We start from the raw sequence: 19,202 nt of genomic DNA, 5'->3' as shown, positions 1-19,202 counted from the left end.
CTTGCTGCAGATGTGGCCCTAAAACGAAAAAAAAAGTAATGTGACATTTGGTGTAATCTTCTATCAGAGTAAGGATGTCTTCTTCTATTCCTAATTAAACTATGATTGTTGAGTCTTATTACAAGTGTTTCCTTTGAAATGATCATATGCTTTTTCTCCGTTAATGTGATAATGTGAGAATTTACATTTATAGATTTTTCTTTAAAAAGATTTTCTTTTGGCCATGGCCATGATATGTACAAGTTTCCCAGCCACAGCCGTCCCCTGAGCCACAGCAGGGACAACGTCAAGTTCTTCAGCCCTGGGCCACCAGAGAATTATGCCTACGTTTACAGATTTTTCTTTTTTCTGAAATCAAACCATCCTTGAATTCTTAGGGAAAATTCAGCCTGATTATCACCTTCTTAAATACACAGTTGGATCCCCTTTGCTAATATTTTGTTTATGGTTTTATACCTATATTAAGTGAAAGGAATCATTCTCTTTTTTCATATGTTTGGTTTCCATTGGCCTAATTTTGTTACAATAGAGTATACAGTTATACTAGACTCCCGGGATAAATCAGAGAAAATTCCCTCCTTCAGGAGCATGGGAGGAGGAGCGGTATAAACCTGAGATGAACGTTTTTGCTAAAGCTAATCTGTAAGGTCATCTAGGTCTGGGGTTTCCTTGCGGAAGATTTTAAACTACCTTTTCAATTTCTTTAATAATTACCAGGCAATTCAAGTTTTCTATATATTCTTGAGACAATTTTATGAAGCTATATTTTTCTAGGAAAAGCATTTTTTGGGAAAAGAGATTTTGCCCATTTGCCCAAGTTTTCAGATTTATCGTTGGTGTTATTCCCTTATCTTTTCAATCGTCATCCTTTTCATGTCTGCCGTATCTGTGTAATAATCAATATTATTTTTGTCTTCTCTATTTCTTACTTTTGCAAAAGATTTATTTGTGTGTTGGTCTTTTCAAAGACTCACGTATTGGTTATGCTGATCATCTCTTTCAAACTTTTGCTTTTATTTAGGTTATTTTCACTTACTTTTATTTTTCCACTACTTTATTTAAGTATATTCTGTTGGGATTTTTTTCTGCAATTTTATGGTAGGTATACAGCTCTTTTTTAGCCTTTCTTCCTTTTTAATGTAAATATTTTAGACTGATAACCATCTGCTGAAATGCTCTTTGATTGCGTCCTGCAAGTTTTGATCTGCTGTATTTTCATTACCATCTAGTTCTAGAAGCTAATTTTTTTTCTCAGTGGTATTTATTCTTTAACCCGTGACTTACCCAGAAGCATATTATTTAATTTCCAAATATGTGCAAATATTTAACCTTATTGTTATTAACTTTTAACTTAATTGTGTATTGCTAGAGCACATAATCCGGGTGAAATTTGCTGAGGCTTGCCTGAGTCCTGGTCAAATCAATTTTGGTGAATGTTCCACATGTGCTTAAGAAAGACATACATTCTCCAAGTGCTGAATGCAGAACCGTATATGTGTCCACGAGGATAAGCTTGTTGTGTTGTTAAAATACCCCTTTGTTTTCGTTTGTTTCACGTATGAGTAGTTGAGAGAAGTATGTTAAAATCTCCCACTATGATAGTGAATTTGCCCATTTCTCCATATAATTTTGTCACTTTGTGATATATATTGTTCAGGTTATTTTATTAGTTGCCTGCATGTTTAAACATTATATAGGCTGTTTAAATTGAAATTTTTTCATTATAAAGTGACTTTATTTATCTCTAAGGATGATTTTTCCGTGTTAAGGTGCATTAGTTGATACTAAGTCAGTTACACAGGCTTTCTTTGGTTAGTATTTGCCTGATGGGTTCTTTTCCAGTCTTTTTCTTTGAATATTTCTGGTCCTTATGCTCCAGACGCGCTTCTTGTAAAGAGAAGTTAGCTAGATTTCAACACTTCAACCTGACAGTAGGTCTTTTAACAGGTATTTCTAACCCATTCACTTGCAATCGCTTTCACATCTGGCCTCCTTCCTGCCATTCTCATTTACTACTTCAATTAGCTCCATGCTTTGTTTCTCAGTCCGCTGCAGCTCTGGAAGTCGGGTATCCACATCGCCCAGCTCAGCGCCCTTGAGCGCACCGCGCCCTCGCTCTTCTCAGGGCTTGTCAGTGGCTGTTATGTCACATTTGAACCCTGGGTTATTGTGAACCTACTTTCTCCTCTTCTTCTTGGGTCCTTTTCTTTCTCCAGACACCAACAAACGCTCTCAGGGTATGGAAAGACTCTTGGTGCACACGGCTCAAGGCTCGGCTACTGGATCTCTTCGTCCTATCTCGTGTGTGAAGTCTAGGCCTTACGGGGCAAACTGAAGGCTTATATATCTGAAAACATTTCTGATGGTTCCCTTTCACTTGATTGACAGCTGACATGGATGAAAGTTCGCAAGTGAAAGCGCCTTTCCTTTAACACACGCACAAGCATCACTTGCGGTTGCGTCTGATGTTGCTACGGAAACGATGCCCATGGGATTCCTGGTCTCTTTTACATAGTATCCCTCTTTCTTTCTGGGGACACTTAGAATTTTCTCTTTGTTTCTGATGTTCTTAAATCTCATTATTCATTTCATCAGTTTTTCGTCTTCTCCCCTGGTTGGTAGCCTATCACCCATCTGAAGCTCAAGTCTCTCTTCTTTCTTTATTTCTGACGAGTTATCTCTATTATAAAGACTCCCTCCTCCAACCTTTTTTTTTTCTCTGAGACTCCCAATATATGGAATTTGGAACTTTCCCTTCAACTCTAACAGCTTAACTTTATATTTTTGATTTTTTTTATCTTTACCTGTTCCATTCTATAAAGCTCTATTCCAGTTCCACAATCTGATCATCTAGTGTTTTAGTTCGTTCTTCAGCGGCGCACAGTTCACTACTTACCCTACACAACCGCATTCCCTTTTAACCAACTCATTTCATTTCTGGCCATCCCATAGCACCTGGAGTTCCGGGGCCAGGGATCAGATCCGAGCCGCAGTTGTGACCTACACCTCAGCGGTGGCAACACCGGATCCTTTAACTCACCGTGCTGGGCTGGGGATCGAACCTGTGCCCTGGCGCTGCAGAGACGCTGCTGATCCCGCTGCGCCCCAGTGGGAACTCCGCAGCTGCCTCTTCATTCCACAGCTACACCCAAACAGCCCCACGCGGCTCTCTTTCGTCATGTAACCTCTGGCTGTGAGTCGTCACTGCCGCCCTATTATCTCTTAAGCACGTTCGCCTTGACGACTTTGACACTCCTGAGTTAGGCTCAACCTAAAAGCACCAGAGGGGAGTCACAGTTGTTCAATGTATTAGTGTTTTGGTTTTGTTTTGAATGGTTGCACCTGGGGGTATGGAGGTTCCCAGGTGAGGGGTGGAATCGGAGCTGCGGCTGCCGGCCTCCACCACAGCCAGGGCAGAGCCGGATCCGAGCCGCGTCTGGGAGGCGAGTGTGAGATGCACGGGCAGCTCTAGCCTTCTTTGCGTGGGCGCCGTCCAGGCAAGTCAGAGCTGCCTCTGGCGCGGGAGGACTTTATGCTGCCTGTGCCTGACAAGGGATGCTACCGAAAAGCACCCCGGTACCAGGATCACAGCAGAACCTGGGGGAGGTCTCTCCGTTGTCCCTCCGACCCTCGTAGAGTGATCTGGGTGGATACAATATTTATATATAGTACATGTTTTACCCAGGGTATTTATTTATATACCTTATGGAGTGTATCCCGTTACATACTATGTAACTCCTAGAGAATGTATCTCTATTTTAAACACACACACACACACACGTACACACATACAGCAACATCAGACCTGAGCCACATCTGCGGCAACACCAGATCCTTAACTCACTAAGTGAGGCCAAGGATCAAGCCAGCATCCTCACGGAGACCATGCTGGGTTCTTAACCCACTGAGCCACAGTGGGAACTCTGCTGCCTGTGTTTTAAACCCTTCCCTGGGCTGTAGGGAATCTGCAAAAAAGGACTGTGTCAGCCTCATCCTGGCATCCTCAGCAGCACATAGCAGCAATTCAGTAAATGCTTGTTTGAACTATTAGGTATAAATCAATTACCTCATATTGAGCAAATCCCCAAGGTTCCTGGGTCATGAGCTTCTTTTTAACATAATTCTTACAAAAACCTTCATTAAACAGGGCCTCATAAGTATATTTACATACATAAGATAATTCAGAATTTAAGAGTAACTAAAAACAGTAAAATAAAGGTAAGAGGAGTTCCCGTCATGGCTCAGGGGTTAGCGAACCTGACTAGCACCCATGAGGTTGCAGGTTCGATCTCTGGCCTCGCTCAGAGGGTTAAGGATCCGGCAATGCCGTGAGCTGTGGTGTAGGTCGAAGAGGCGGCTTGGATCCTACATTGCTGTGGCTGTGGTGTAGGCCGGCAGCTGTAGTTCCAATTGGACCCCTAGTCTGGGAACCTCCACGTGCCGCAGTGGGGCTCTAAAAGACAAAAAAAAAAAAAAAAAAAAAAAAAAAAATTACAAATAAAGGTAAGAGTCTTAATATATTTAAGATAAAAACATACGGTATGAAAAAAACCCCAATGGTTCATTAGGCACCAGAAAATTTCATTCTCTTGCACCCAGCGCACATGGCAATGCTGAAGTCAAATGCTGCTGACTGAACCGAGGGGTGGTGTGTGAATGAGTGCACAAGGGCCTTGTTCACACACGGGCACAGGGTCTGGAGTCAGATCCGCCCTGCGTCACAAGGGCCTTGGAAAGTGTGACCACACGGCAAACACACTGCGACCCGCGGTAGCGTCCTCAGCGGGCCAGGCTCCGTTTTACCCTCCTTGTGCCCATCACACCTGACGGATTCAAATCGGAAGACACACATTAAAACCAATGCGGGCCTTTAGGCGACTGTGTCCCACTTAAAATGAGCCACCTGCAAGGCGCTCAGGATGCACTAGAACAGTAACTTCCTTCTTCTCCAGGAGGAAACAACTGCTCTCCACTCTCTAGGGCAGGAAGTTAAAACTCTTCAGCTTAGGACTCAAGACCCCCCAGCATTTTCTTCACTTTCAAAAAGACTCATTTCCCACGTATTTCCTTCAGGCATCCTCTCTGCCCATCAAGCCAAACCTCCTGATTTCCCGCTTGCGTGCCTCCGCACCTCTCTGGTCGTGTGCAAGTTTCCTGCGTCATTTACCATCTTCTCGCGCTGTACCGTAGGCACGGCTGGTTTCCCTGACTGGGTTTCAAGTTCCCCACGGCAGAGACCAGGTCCTACCTGGCTTTCACTGTATTTTACTACCTGGCACAGGCCCGGTGCCTGGCAGGCACCCAAAAGAATCTGCGGAAGGAATTACGACCTGATACCAACAGCGCGCAGGTCGGGAAACTGCCTTTTGAGGCCACAGAAGAAACACGCGTCCCTACCTCACTGCAGGGCGGTCGCTGTGAGCAGGCATTGCCAACCCCGGGACGCTCGTCAGCCCCGCAAATGCTTGGCGTCAGGTGTGACCAGGGGCCTGAAGGAAAACCCAAGGGCGCCAGCCAGCCCCTCCCCAGAAGGGATGACTCCGGGACCGCCGGCGGCCCGAGGAGGGCGGAAGAGAAGAGGGAGCGAAAGAGGCGAACGGGCAGCCTCCTGGCGCGGCGGCGTCGCCCCGCTGCTCCTGGTCTCCGACGTTTGAAACCAGGACGACACTGTCCCTTCAAGACTCCTCCGCTCAAACGTACACGGAGAAACGACGACAGCTGTCTTTTCGGCACCGGATTTCAAAACGCCCACTATGCAGGCCGAACCACAGCACCTTTCCCACCCAGTAAGGCTCTTGGAGAGGAACCGTGCTGAGGGGCAGCACCGGAGGACAACTCTGGCTGCGACGCTGCAGGCGCCGAGAGAACGGACACGTCCCCTTCGGGTTGTTCAAGCGGCGGGTGTGAGTCCCAGGAAGGACGCCCTCGTGGCAGAGAAGACGAGGCTTTGTGCCTTCCAGATGCCGGTTCTCTACCCCCCACCCCGACCCAGCTCCTCGGGACCGTCCGACAGAGCACACGCTGCCTGTCACTCCTCTACCCACGCGGCAACGACGACACAGAGGCAAATGCTACAGAGGCTTCTGGAAAAGTGACCAAAGCCAGAAATAGAGTCGTACTAATTAGAAAACAAGTAACTAAATGGCCAAACCCGAATGCTGAGCGACGCTGAAACGGGAGAGATTTCTAAGGCACACCATCTGCTGCGCAGTTTCGTATTTTGCTGCACTAGAGTCTCCTCAGTCCTTTTGCAACGATCTAGCTGCTAACTCACCTGCACAATTACGTTAGGCCAGAAAGACCTCGTGCACAGAACCATTTCAGGGCTCAACACAGGCACAGGCGGGGCCAGGGAACCCACTTTGAGTGGAGACATTTTTTTTCCTTAAAGAAAAAAATATTATTCAAAAGATGATGAGAAATTGCCAGCGGAGAATCAGGGAACATTTGAAAAGAGCAGTGTCCCGCTGAACGTAGGGCCCTCCCTGCTCTGGGCCTTCGGGGTCACCACCCACCCCTCTGTCGGCCGCCTCGTGAAAATACTTTCACTCTCACCTCCACCTCTCGGCAGCATCTACCTAGAACCGACGGCTCTTGCTTTCTCTCAAATAGTCCTCCCCTTACCTGCCTTGGCCCCCAGGCTCCCACGTGGCCTCCCTCCCCGTCCGCTCCTCCCTTACAGCCTCCTGCTGGCTCCTGGCTCGATGTCACTGTGCCTAAGCTGCGGCCGCTCGTCCTTCCTCTGTCTTCTTCCTAACTTCTCTCTCCAGCCCCCTGGCTTTATGGGGTGTCTACACACTCGTGACGCGCGAACCCCCCACCTCCAGCTCACACGCATCCAGGGCCAGACGCGAACATTCAGCGATCGAGTCGCTATCCCCACTTGAAAGCCACGGGGGCACCTCAAATTTAGCATGTCTAATAGGGAACTCTTGACTCACGACTGCCCCCGGGGAAAAAGTCCATTTCTCCTGCGGTCGTCCACACCTCCCGACAGAGCACCAGCTGGTTGCAGCACCAGCATCCAACCTGCTGTTAAAGCAAAATCTAGGAATCATCCCTGATGCACCCCGATGCACGTCCCTCACCTAATCCATCAGCACGTCCTGTCAACTACACCTGAAAATACATCACATGTGTCTCTCTCCAACTCCACGGCTCCCTCCCAAGCCACCACCTCTCAGTAATACTCCTGCAGTGTATCACGTGCCGCCAGAACCCAACGCACTGTGTCCAGCGAGTAGCAGAGGCATCAGAGAGAAGTCCTGCTTAACAATATTCTTATGTCTCTAGAAACCTCCCATCTCAACTCCCATTTTCTGAGATACCTACAGACGTATTCACTTGCTGAGCCATCTGCGGACTCAGCAATTACGAGTTGAGCACCGTACTCACTAAAGCTCACCTGCCTGCTTTTACAGTGGCTCCGGGAGGGCGGAAGTTCATTCCCTGCTCATGCTACAAAGTCTAGAGGCAGGCGGTGGAGGGCTGGCCTGGCAGCTCGGAACACCAAGGGCTCGGCCTCCTTGTGCCCTGCCGCTCTGCCATGCTGCTTACAAATCCCACTTCCCGGGCGACAACGGCCACTCGCACGCCATCCATCGCAGCTGCATTCCAGGCGCCGGGAAAGAGGATGGGTACGGGGAACGCCACACCCTCCGCACAAGGACACTCGCACTCGCACCTAAACCACACCGACCGGCATGATAACTAGCAAAGACGGGGCATGACTTGCAGAGAAGACCAGACAGCAGTGCCATCGGCTAAACGTCAGGATTCTCATCACCAGGGAAGAGAAAGGGCACAGATACTGAGCGCAAGTAGCAGCCTCCCCAGAGTGCCTGCTGTCATCAGGCAACAGGGATACAAAGGTCCAGGGTTACAAAGGCCAGTTGACACAGGGCCTCTGCCTGGGGCACCGGTCTAAGGCAGGAAAAGCAACGTGTAAATGAATCGTTGCTCAGGATTTCAAGCCAGGCAGCAGCCACTGCTAGATGACCTCGGCTTTCCCAAGTCCTGAAGACTCTTTGCATCTTAAAAGCTGAAAGAGAAGTGGATGGATGGTCCACGGTGCTTGGTTTTTTAAAGTTTACACAACTGTATATTCTGTACACATTATTTGTATCTTGCTCTTTGAAATAACACTATCTCATAAAAGAAGTGGTGGTTCCAGCGCTTGGCTCACTAAGCTCTACGGACCACTTCATACCCCACGGCTCGATAACGGACGTGTCTCAGCCCCTTCTACTGGACTTGATGCGAGAGCAGAGCCAACACATGCAAGCAAACAACTGGGGTCGTGACTTCAACAGTCTGAAAATACCCACTTCGGAAATGTCAGCAACACTCAATAATGTTTTAAGTTGTCAGAAGCTGAAACCACACGACCGCTGTAAGAAGACCACACATAAACCACAAGGCCAAGTGAAAACCAACACGCGATGACGGGGTGCCAACAGAAGTAAGGCTGCAACTTACCGTTAACCACTCGTTATCTAGCAGTTCCTTAGCTGTGATTCTGTGAGCCGGATCTACTTTCATAAGTTGCTTCAAAACGCTTTTCGCTGCAAATAAGGGAAAAATCCTGAAAAATCTTATTTATCTTCATTACAATTCATACCATACATTTCCCAATTTATTTAGGACGACGTTGGTGCTGCCTGGAGGAAAGATGTGGGTTGTAAAATAAACGCCATCAGTACCAGTGGCGACTACGAGATGAAGCTTAAGGCCTAAAGTGAGGCCTTGCCGCCCGGTTACCTGGTTTACGTCTCCAGTGAAAATCTTCGAGCTTCACCGTGTAGTTTTCTGCTTTTGCGGAAAGCCTCGGCCGCAACAACCGCAAATGCCACTCTTTCCACAAGTAAATGTAAGGACGGAAAAGAGACCAAGGAGTCCGAATCCCGGGCCCGCTGTCTCTGAGGACATGATGGCGTCAGTACGACGACGACGCGTCCCCACTCACCGGCGTCGCTGACGGAATCCCAGACGGCAGCTTCGAAACGCAGCTCCCCCTTTCTTATCAGCTCGAAAAGCTTCTCTTCCGAGCTTGCCACGAAGGGCGGCTCCCCACACAATCTGCAACGCAGGCAACCGGTCCGTTCAGATTGTTTCAGAAAGAGGCAGAATTAGGACAGCAAAAGGCACGTTTCCACGAGACCTGGGGGGAGGGGGCTCCCCGGGGAAGGGAGGGGGGCGGGGGGGCAGGGGTCCGGGTGTGGAAACGGGAGCCGAGGCCTTTTCTCGGGGTGAGGCTCTCGTTCACGTGGGCCCCTCTGGATCCGCAGGGGACCCAAAGCTCTGCCTGGTGGGGACACACTACGCTGCAACGGGGTTAAAATCTAGACAGGGGTGGGGTTCACGCGCACAGTAACAGTGGAGGCGCCGGAGGAGAAAGACGTCGCCGTGAGCCCGGGGTCGGCAGGGCCCCGGGCACGTAATTCAAGCTGGATTTGCAGAGAGATGCGCCGAGTTATCAGCCAAGGACCGCGGGACGAAACACCACACACGTGTTAGTGGCAGTAAGAAGGACCCCGGGGCCTGAGTCGAAGCTAAACACGCATTAAAATGGCCACGACTTTACAAAAAGCGAAGAAAATATGGAGGAGGAACTGCAGGTGATGGCGATTTGACCCTTCGGTCGGGAAGGGTAAGAGGTGAGCACGTGCAAAGGACCCACACCGTAACGCCGAGGGCGGCGACGCACAGCAAACAGGGGCTTATCCGTAAAGGACCCCTCGTCTTTAAAAGCGCTTCCATGGAACTACTGTGCTGTCCAAAGAGCACCGCAGGCCTATGCTCCCGGGGGTCCAGCCCCAGACTATGAAAACATGCTTCAAAGTCGCAACTGCGGGCCACCAGCCATGCTGCCCAGCCCGGCAGCTGCCGGCAACCCTGGAAACGGCCAATGTCCCCCGTGACACCCGACAGAAGCTGGGCCCAGACTCGGCCCAGAGGCCGCTCTGCAGGTCTTCCTTCCACGCTCAGGATATCGCTCTGCTGTCTTCTGGAAGGACAGCACGGCATGGTTCCATCGCGCTTCCCAAGTGCGGGGCTGTGACGCACGCACGTGCAGTGATTCCACGCCTCTTAACAGACGCACATGGGTTGTTGTTTAGTGATGTTTTTCTTTAAGTTCTTTCTGGACACATCTAAATTCGGTAAATACAGCCCACGATGGCGAGTCTGATGAGAATGACTCCCCGAGGGGACACACGCTGTTTTCATGCTGGCAGTTTGCCAGAAGAGGCTGGACGGCAGAGCTTTTCATTTACCAAAAGGTTCCCGCTGAAAGTGGAGTATTTATCAAATTGTTCTGCAAACTCTCCCTTCACTACTTTCCATTTCTCCAGCTCGTTCTGACCCTTCTCCCTCTGATCTTACCTGCCTCACTATTGTTTAGTTTTAAATGCAATTTTAAAAAAGCCGGATCACCACCTCTTATAAGGAGCCCAGGCCAGCAGAAGCCCAGCTCATCAAGTCTGTGAACAGCCAGCGATGTGCACACATACCAATGTCTGGGCTGCTCCTGCACGGCCTGACTGCCACGTGACTGTCGCTCAAGGGCTGTGTTTAAACAATGCCACTCTTTTCGGTCCTTTGCGATTTTACTTACACAAAATTTATCCAATGGTGGGTCAGTCAGCAGCATGTGAAATTCTACGACAGCAATTTTCTGCGCATCCAGAAAAGGAAACTCAAGACATGAAAAATGCCTCTCAAAGCCTTCCCATTATTTTCTGTTTCATGGGAATCAGAACAGCAAAAGGTGGCGTCCATTAAGAGTATTTCTGTTAGTTTCACCTTGAGGAAGCATGTCACCATTGTCCAGTTAAGCAGCGAGGAATCAGGGGAAACTGAGACACAAGAAGATAATCCCCCTGGAGAAGGTGACGTGTCTGTGCCCTTGGCGGAGGAAATTACCAGTAAGACCACTGGGCGCCGGCAGATTAACAAACAGGCACGGATTAGCTAAACAAGAGTCTACGCGAAAGAAAAAAGACATCATTGTCAGGATACGCAGTCATGCTCAGAAGCAGAAAAATTCAAATTGGAGAAAAAAATTTCGGATGTGTAAGACAGAATCATTTTCCTTAATACCAAATTCAAACTAGGAAGGCAGCGGATATGCCGCACGAACGTAGGAATGAGAGATTTACACGCAGCCTGCTCCACTCGTGTTGTCTAGAAGGTCTCGAGAGTATAAAACTCTCATTTTAAATAGCTACCTTCCTAACTCAAAGCCAAGGCTCAGAACTGTTATGATCTGAGTCTAACAGCACAAAACAGGGATCAGAGCCTTTGCGGCGACATTTGCGCTTTCCGCAGTCCAAGCAGGGGCGTGTGCGGACCCCTGAGTCGCAGCCACGGCCACACGCCCCGGTCTCTAGGGCCGCGTGTGTCCATTTCACAGAGCTGCGAAATGTAGCCGCCGTGATGTCCAAACTCAGAAACGGTCTGGAAGAGGCAGCGCACAGGGAACTCCGCGAGCTGACGGTAAAGCTGATGATGCAGCAACGCGGAAACGTCCCCTTTCACCAGGAGGCAGGACGACGACCCTAGCCTTTCAGAACAGCTCTTAGACAAGTCCCTTTAATCCAGCCTCACAGACGTATATGAAGCATCGACTACACGCCCACTGTTGTACCAGGTACCAGGTACACAGAGATGAATAATATAAAATCTCTGTCCTTCGTGGAATTTGGAGCAAAGAACCCAGATTTCATAAAACCACAGTCTGGTTTTTCAAAGAGCTATAAGAACACACAAAAGTGACCATTAATTCTGTCAAACTTATACACGTGCAGACTTGCGTAACGAAACAGTCTTACTTCACTTCTCTTTCAACGTCTCTGTTTTGCGTCTTTGTACTCTGGCTGAAACCCCCTGCGGAGTGTGGGGGAAGCATACACGTGCGTGATGAGCGCACTAACTCTGCCGGGAGAGCAGGAACGAGGGACCTGGAAGCTGCTGGTGTGTGAGCGGGACGCACCCAGGACAGAGGTCAGGAGCGAGGGAAAGAGAACACCCAGGCGGAGAAACCAGATGAGCAAAGGCCCAGAGGCACCAGCTCAGGGTGTGTGAGTCCCGAGCCCGGAGTGGCCCCCAGCACAGAGAGAGCGCTCGCAGGAACGAACACACACACACACACACACACACACACGTCCCCGAGACAGGAAGGCATGCCGGAGCCGGGCCGTGGAAGGCATGCAGGGTGCCGGCCTTCTCCTACCGCAAAGGAGCCCTGTCAGAGGCTGTTAATCAGGAAAGCAGTGCAATCGGACTTGTGATTTAAAAAGACAACCCTGACAACTGTGTGAAGGAGGAATCAGAGGCAGGTGGGCACACGAAGGCCACTGAAGTAATCTAGAAAAGGGATCAGAAGGAGAAACGATACAAGAAAACCGAAACAACAGGTGAGGACACTTCGAAGGAAAAGAGAGGCCGTGGCGTTGCCTGGATCGGGCACGTGGAACAGAAGGGAGAGCAGCGAGCCCGCGTTTCCAGCGGCACTAGGAGGCTCAGGAACCACGGACCAGGCTCCCGGACCCTGCGCCGCACTGCCGTCTCGTTCCTGCCGGCCCCTCACTTAGGCCCTGTGCACAGGGAGCTCTCGGGCCGGATCCCGCGACTCTCCTGAGAAAATAGGCAGGCGCTCTTGGTTTGTGGCAGAGGATCAGGGCGGCATTGAGGCATTTCCCCCTTTGCCCAAATCATGCAGTGCATGATCCAGGAAAAGCAAGGCTGAAAGTCAAAAATTTAGTGTCTTGAACAACAGCTGATGATAGCCAATGGGGAGTTTCCCAGCGGCTCAGCGGGTTAAGGACCTGGTGTTGTCACCGCTGTGGCCCAGGTCACCATGTGCTGTGGGTTTGGTCCCTGGCCCAGGAATTCCCACGCGGATGTACCTGACTCACAGGACCGCTTTCAGAATTCTTTCCAACTGTTTCTTCAGTCGCTTTCTTAAAACTATACTCATTAGTTTTAACTGAAAAATCTACGGAATCTACTGTGAGGGGCCGTGCGCTCACCTTAGTTGTACATTTAGCGGCTACTTACAGAAGGTACATGATGACCCCTATGCTCCAGATGTCACACTGCTGGCTGTAGTCGTGGGCGCTGATAACTTCGGGGGCTGCCAAACAAGCAGAAATAAGACAATATTAATAATACAGTAAATGACTTTAAAATGCTTAAACACAAAGCACGAAAAATGTGCTGATGTGTTGTAATTTATTCCCCCACAGGGAAAAAGAGAACCAACAGCAGATGTTAAATGAATAATGTACAGGCCGTAACAATTGATGGCGCTGAATCCTCACTCCCGCCCCTGAGCTTCTGATGGAACAGCGGCCCAGACGGCAGAGCTAACGGTACAACTTTTCATCTCTTTCAAACTGTTAAGAAATGATTTTGCCAAGATCGTGTACTTAGAGGACGACAACATCCCAGCTCTGCCAAAAACGGACTCGAACACGTGCCTTAAGCAGGTACAGCTGAAAGCAAGCCCCGTAGGTGGAAATCCGAGATAAACGGTTATAATCACTTTGGTCAAGTAACAGCAACAGTAACATCATAGCCCTCGGATGACGGTAAGAATGACCCCCCCCCCCCCCCGTTTTCCAAATGGGACACCTGAGGCAGAGAGGGAGCCGGACAGCGAGGTCGGTTCGTCCGGAAGCCAGGCAGCCGCAGGACCAGGATCCAGGGGCGCCTCCCGCCGGCTCTGGGCTTCTTACGACGAGGGGTCCACCAGAGCCCCTTCTTTTATAATGTAGCACATTTTGTAATGATTAGATGTTTCGAATAACGGCTAGCTGTTGCAAAAAGTCACGTGAGCTACATCGGGAGTGTGTCCTTTATGCCTCTACAGCCAGGGAGCTCAGAGTCTGCCTTACTCGCGGAGTCACCCGCGTTGTTCAAGGGTCCATGTGTACATCTGAACGCAGATTTAAAACTCAGAGTCCTTCCGTATAGACGCTGTCGTGTGTCCGAATGACAGCAGGAGCCGTGAGAGGTGGGCACGCAGACATCCGCCGCACTGTGCCAGCGGGAAACCACGGTTCAGAAATGCGTGTTAAGTGACTTACTGAAAAGGACACAGTCGCACGGCACCTCCCTGTGAAAGGCGACTTTTCCTTCAGAAAAGTTTCCGCCCTGCCTCCCAACACACCCATTTTGTTAACAACTGAAAACAAGTGACATTTCGTTTCCTCCACCTGTTACTAAAAGAACTAGAAGGCAACAAAAAGGAGTCAAAGGCAACAGAGGAGTAAGACAAGGCTCCACCGCAGACACTTAACGAACTGGGTGATCTGCCTCCAAAGCCCTGAACCTAACTGATTAACAGCAAGTACTCGGGCTCTCTGGCGCTACTTAAACTTTGAAAATGCTGACTCCTTCCAGCTCCAGTTGCTCTCTGGCTGCGCAGCGATGGCGAGCGCAGGTTCTGCCATCAGATGCCATCACCGTCTCTGCACAGCTGCCCCACACGGCAGGGCCAGGAAGCCGGAGCCCTCGCTCTCCGAGCCACCTGAACTATGGGGCATTTCTACTCGCAGTGTCCTCGCAGCCCGCCCAGGGAGGCAGAGGCCAGAAGAGCTGTGCCAAGAAGCCACTTAGGAAATCAGCAGAGCTCCACACACCATCTGCCTTCCCCCGCTCCCTCACTGGTTGTCCAACTCAAGGTGCTGGGCTATGTTTTCCCCTTGTAGCTACAGACCAGATGTCTTTTGCCAACCGGAGGATATGAACAGAATCTAAAGCAGCCTCTTCCCAAATAAGACAAAACCATTTAGAACTTTTATGCACGAGGCAGGCAAAAAACCAATGAACTAGGTATAGTCCTCGGCAATAAAAATGAATAAACTACTGATATAACAACATGGATACGTCTCAAAATCACTTACATGAAGCAGAAGAAGACAGACGACACAAAAGAAAATACACCTATGATTCGGTTTCTATCAAGTTCTAGACAAGCCACACTAAGTCAAGTGGTGGATTCGCCACAGGCTGGCAAGCGTCAGTGGTTACTGGGGGCTGGGAGAGGGACACAGAGGAAATTTCTGGGGTGACAGAAAAAATTCTCTATCTTCATTGGGGTGGTAATGATACAAGTCTACGCATCTGTCAAAACCCAATGAACTTTACACTTAAAATCTATGCATTTTCTTGTATGTAAATTGTATTTCAATAAAGTATATTTTTCAAGAAATCTACTAAAAGTACATTAAGAATCTATCAAAGCCCTATCTTAGCGACTTTAACAGCTTTCTTAGAAATCAACCCAAGAAGCAAGCAAAGTTAAATTAACAGCGTGGACTGGGTGGCCACGCTGCAGGACGAGGAAGGGCCTGAGCTCATCACCTATCACGGACACACCAAGATCGCAACCCTCATAGAACACGTGTCTGCAAGAATGACCCGAAGACTAGCAGAGAAGACGTTGCACAGTTGGAGACACCAAGTAGGGACCACGAGAAGGTGGGTAGCAGGGGCGAGACGAAGCACACCTAGAACCCACGGCCCCGGGTCAGCAAACCACAGAGTAGGGAGGGGTCCTCCCTGAGTAGGTAGGGGTCGTGACCCCACATCCAGCAACCCCGCCTGGGGGTCCTGCACCGGGAAGGCAAGCCCGAAGAGTGTCCGGCCAAGCTTACGTTCAGGAGAGCTGGACGGCTGTGGGTAACAAGAGACTCCACTCTTCCAGGGGGCACACAGAATCTCGCGCACTCAGAAGCCCAGCTCAGAGGCTGTAGTCTGAAGGGAGCCTGATTAGACCCACTTGCTGGTCTTGGAGAACCTCCCAGAGAGGCAGGAGGGAACTGCGACTCCCCCAGGGGACTGGCAGCAGCCTTCTGGGGAGTTCATCCTAACACATGGACACTGGTACGGGCAGCACCGTCCTGCTTGCACCACCAGCCCCACGCCCCCCAGGAGACAGGTGCTGAGACCTGGCCTGCCCACCAGCAGACAGCACCAGCACCAAGCCTCCAGTGCCACACAGACAGCCATGTTGGAACACAGCCTTGCCCACCAGCAGGCCAGCAACGGCCCCACGCTTACATGAAGACAACCACCTTCCAGCAGGCCCAGAGCCACGTACGTGGCACAGCCTCACAGCCAACAGGGCTGCGGGAGGGCCCCACCCCACCCACCAGGGTGCCCACTGGAGTTGGCCCCAGCACAGCTGAAGGGGGCATGCAGCACATGGAGGAGTCACTCCTAGAGCATACAGCTCCAGGGACCAGAGGGAAGCGTGCTGCTGGGCCCTCAGGACACTTCCCATATAAGCCTGCTTCACCCAGATCAAAAAATGCAACCAACATACCTAATATAATACATAGAGGCACAGACAATTGGGCAAAAGGAAAGGAAAAAAAACTGTAAAAAGCACAAAAACATGAAGTCTAAAAAATATACTACTAAACAATCAATGGGTCCCTGAAGAAGTCAAAGAGAAATTATAAAAACCTAAAGAGAAATAAAAATGGGAATACGAAAATCCAAATCCATGGGCCACAGCAAAAGCAGTTCTAAGCAGGAGGTGCACAGAGACACAAGCCTTACCTCAGGAAACAAGAAAAACCTCAAATGAACACTCTAACCTTACAAAGGAACTAGAAAAGGAACAAAACTCAAAGGTGGTAGAAGGAAAGAAATAATAAAAGATCAAATGAGAAATAAAATAGACCAAAAAGATACACAAAAGATCAATGAAACCAAGAGCTAGTTCTTTGAAAAGATAAACAAAATTGACAAACTTTTAACCGGATGCATCCAGGAAAAAAGGAGACACAGATAAATAAAATCAGAATGATAGAAAAGGTACAGCCAACAATGCAGAAATACAAAGGCGCATAAGAGACTACTACGAACAATTATTCGCCAATAAAATGGACTACTTAGGGAGCTCCCGTTGTGGCGCAGTGGAAATGAATCCAACTAGTATCCATGAGAATGCAGGTTTGATCCCCGGCCTCGTTCAGTGGGTCGGGGATCCGGCATTGCTGTGAGCTGTGGCAGAGGTTGCAGACATGGCTCGGATCCCACATGGCTGTGGCTGTGGTGTAGGCTGGCAGCTGCAGCTCCAATTTGACCCCTAGTCTGGGAACTTCCATATGCCATGGATGCAGCACCCTCCCCCCCAAAAAGAAAGACTACCTAGAAGAAGACATGGATAAATGGGTAAATTTCTAGAAACTTACAATCTCCGAAGCCTAATTCAAGAAGAAAGGAGAAAATATGAGCGAACTGGTTGCCAGTAATAAAACTGTATCAGTAATTTAAAAACTCCCAACAAACAAAAGTCCAGGACCAGGCACTTCACAGGTGAATTTTATAAAACATTTAAAGAAGAGTTAACACCTATCCTTATCAAAGTATTCCAAAAAGTTGAAGAGGAGGAATACTTCCAAACTCATTCTCAAGGCCAGTACCACCACTGATATCAAAACCAGATAAAGATACCACAAAAAAAGAAAATTACAGGGAGTTCCCATCGTGGTTCACTGGTTAACGAATCCAACTTGGAACCAGAGATTGTGGGTTCAATCCCTGGCCTTGCTCAGTGGGTTAAGGATCCAGCATTGCCGTGAGCTGTGGTATAGGTTGCAGATGTGGTTTGGATCCCACATTGCTGTGGCTCTGGCGTAGGCCTGTGGCTACAGCTCCGATTAGACCCCTAGCCTGGGAACCTCCATATGCTGAGGGAGCGGCCCCAGAAAAGGCAAAAAGACCAAAAAAAGAGAAAAGAAAAGAAAATTACAGACCAATCTCACTGATAAACATACATGCAAAAAACTTTAACAAAATATTATAAAACCAAATTCGACTATACATTAAAATAATCATATACCATAATTAAGTGGGATTTAGTCCAGAAACTCAAGGTGGTTCAATATCTTCAAATCAATCTTGTGATACACCACATTAACTAAAGGACAAAAATCATACAATCATTTCAATAGAGGCAAAAAAAAAAATCTTTTCCATTTATGATTAAAAACTCTCCAGAAAGTGCGTACAGCGGGAACACTCCTCGACCTAATAAAGGCCATAATGACAAACCCACAGCCAACATCATCCTCAATGGGGAAAGGCTGAAAGCATATCCTCTAAGAGTAGGAACAAGACAAGGATGCCCACTCTTGTCACTTTTATTTAAATAGCATTAGAAGTCCTAGATACAGCAATCAGACAAGAAAAAGAAAGAAAAGGAATCCAAACTGGAAAGGAAGAAGCAAAGCTCTCACTGTTGACAGATGATATGACATTATATACGGAAAATCCTGAAGATGCCACCAAAGAACTGTTGAAGTAAATTAATTCAGTAAAGTTGCAGGATAGATACCTATTCCATTTCTATCTACCAACCACTAACTATCAGAACGAGAAATTAAGAAAACAATCCTATATACAAATGCATCCAACAGAATAAAATACCTAGGAATAAATCTAACCAAGGAAGTAAAAGACCTGTGCTCAGAAAACTGAAAGGCAATGATAAAAGAAGCTGAAGACCATGCAAACGGAGGGAAAGATATACCATCCTCATGGATTGGAAGAATTAATACTGTTAAGACCATCATACTACCCAAGGCAATTTAGAGATTTGGTGTAATCCCTATCCAAATACCAACGGCATTTTTCACAGACTAGAACAAATGCTTTGAAAAGTTGTACAGAAATATAAAACACCCTGAATAGCCAAAACAATCTCCAGAAAGAACAGCTGGAAGTATCACACTCCTCAATTTCAAAGTATACACAAAATGACAGTCATCAAACCAGTATGATATTGGCACAAAAACAGACGTACAGCTCAATGGAACAGAATAGAGAGTCCAGAAATGAATTCACACTTACAGGATCAATGAACGCATGAAAAGGAGGCAAGAATATACAACAGCTTCTTCCATAAGTGCTGCTGGGTAAACTGGACAGCTACATGCAAGATGATCAAAATGGACTACTTTCTCACACCCTGCACAATTTACATAATCTAAAAACGAATTGAAGACTTAATTGGAAGATCTGAAACCAAAACCCCCAGAGGAAAACAGAGAGAGTATACTCTTTGACACATATTTCAGCAGTGTTGTTTGGATATGTCTTCTCATGCAGGGGAAGCAAAAACAAAAATAGACAAATGGGACTACAACAAATGAACAAGTTAGGAAGGAAACTACCAATAAAAT

The 19,202-nt window shown here is 48.3% G+C and overlaps 1 protein-coding gene across 6 annotated transcripts in view; it reads right to left on the bottom strand.

Annotated features, from left to right (window-relative positions):
• STK33 (serine/threonine kinase 33) overlaps positions 1-19,202 on the bottom strand; it is a 151,360-nt gene that overhangs the window by 30,343 nt on the left and 101,815 nt on the right. For all 6 annotated transcript variants that reach the window (XM_021062266.1, XM_021062267.1, XM_021062264.1 and 3 more), the window contains 3 exons: positions 13,060-13,135; positions 8,966-9,078; positions 8,479-8,564 (listed from right to left, as the gene is read on the bottom strand). In XM_021062266.1, coding sequence (XP_020917925.1) covers positions 8,479-8,564; positions 8,966-9,078; positions 13,060-13,135 — 275 coding nt within the window. The remainder of the gene's footprint in view (positions 1-8,478; positions 8,565-8,965; positions 9,079-13,059; positions 13,136-19,202) is intronic.

This window comes from Sus scrofa, chromosome 9 (genome assembly GCF_000003025.6).
Source record: "Sus scrofa isolate TJ Tabasco breed Duroc chromosome 9, Sscrofa11.1, whole genome shotgun sequence".
Classification (NCBI taxonomy): Eukaryota; Metazoa; Chordata; class Mammalia; order Artiodactyla; family Suidae; genus Sus; species Sus scrofa.
This window is presented reverse-complemented; position numbering and strand designations above follow the sequence as displayed.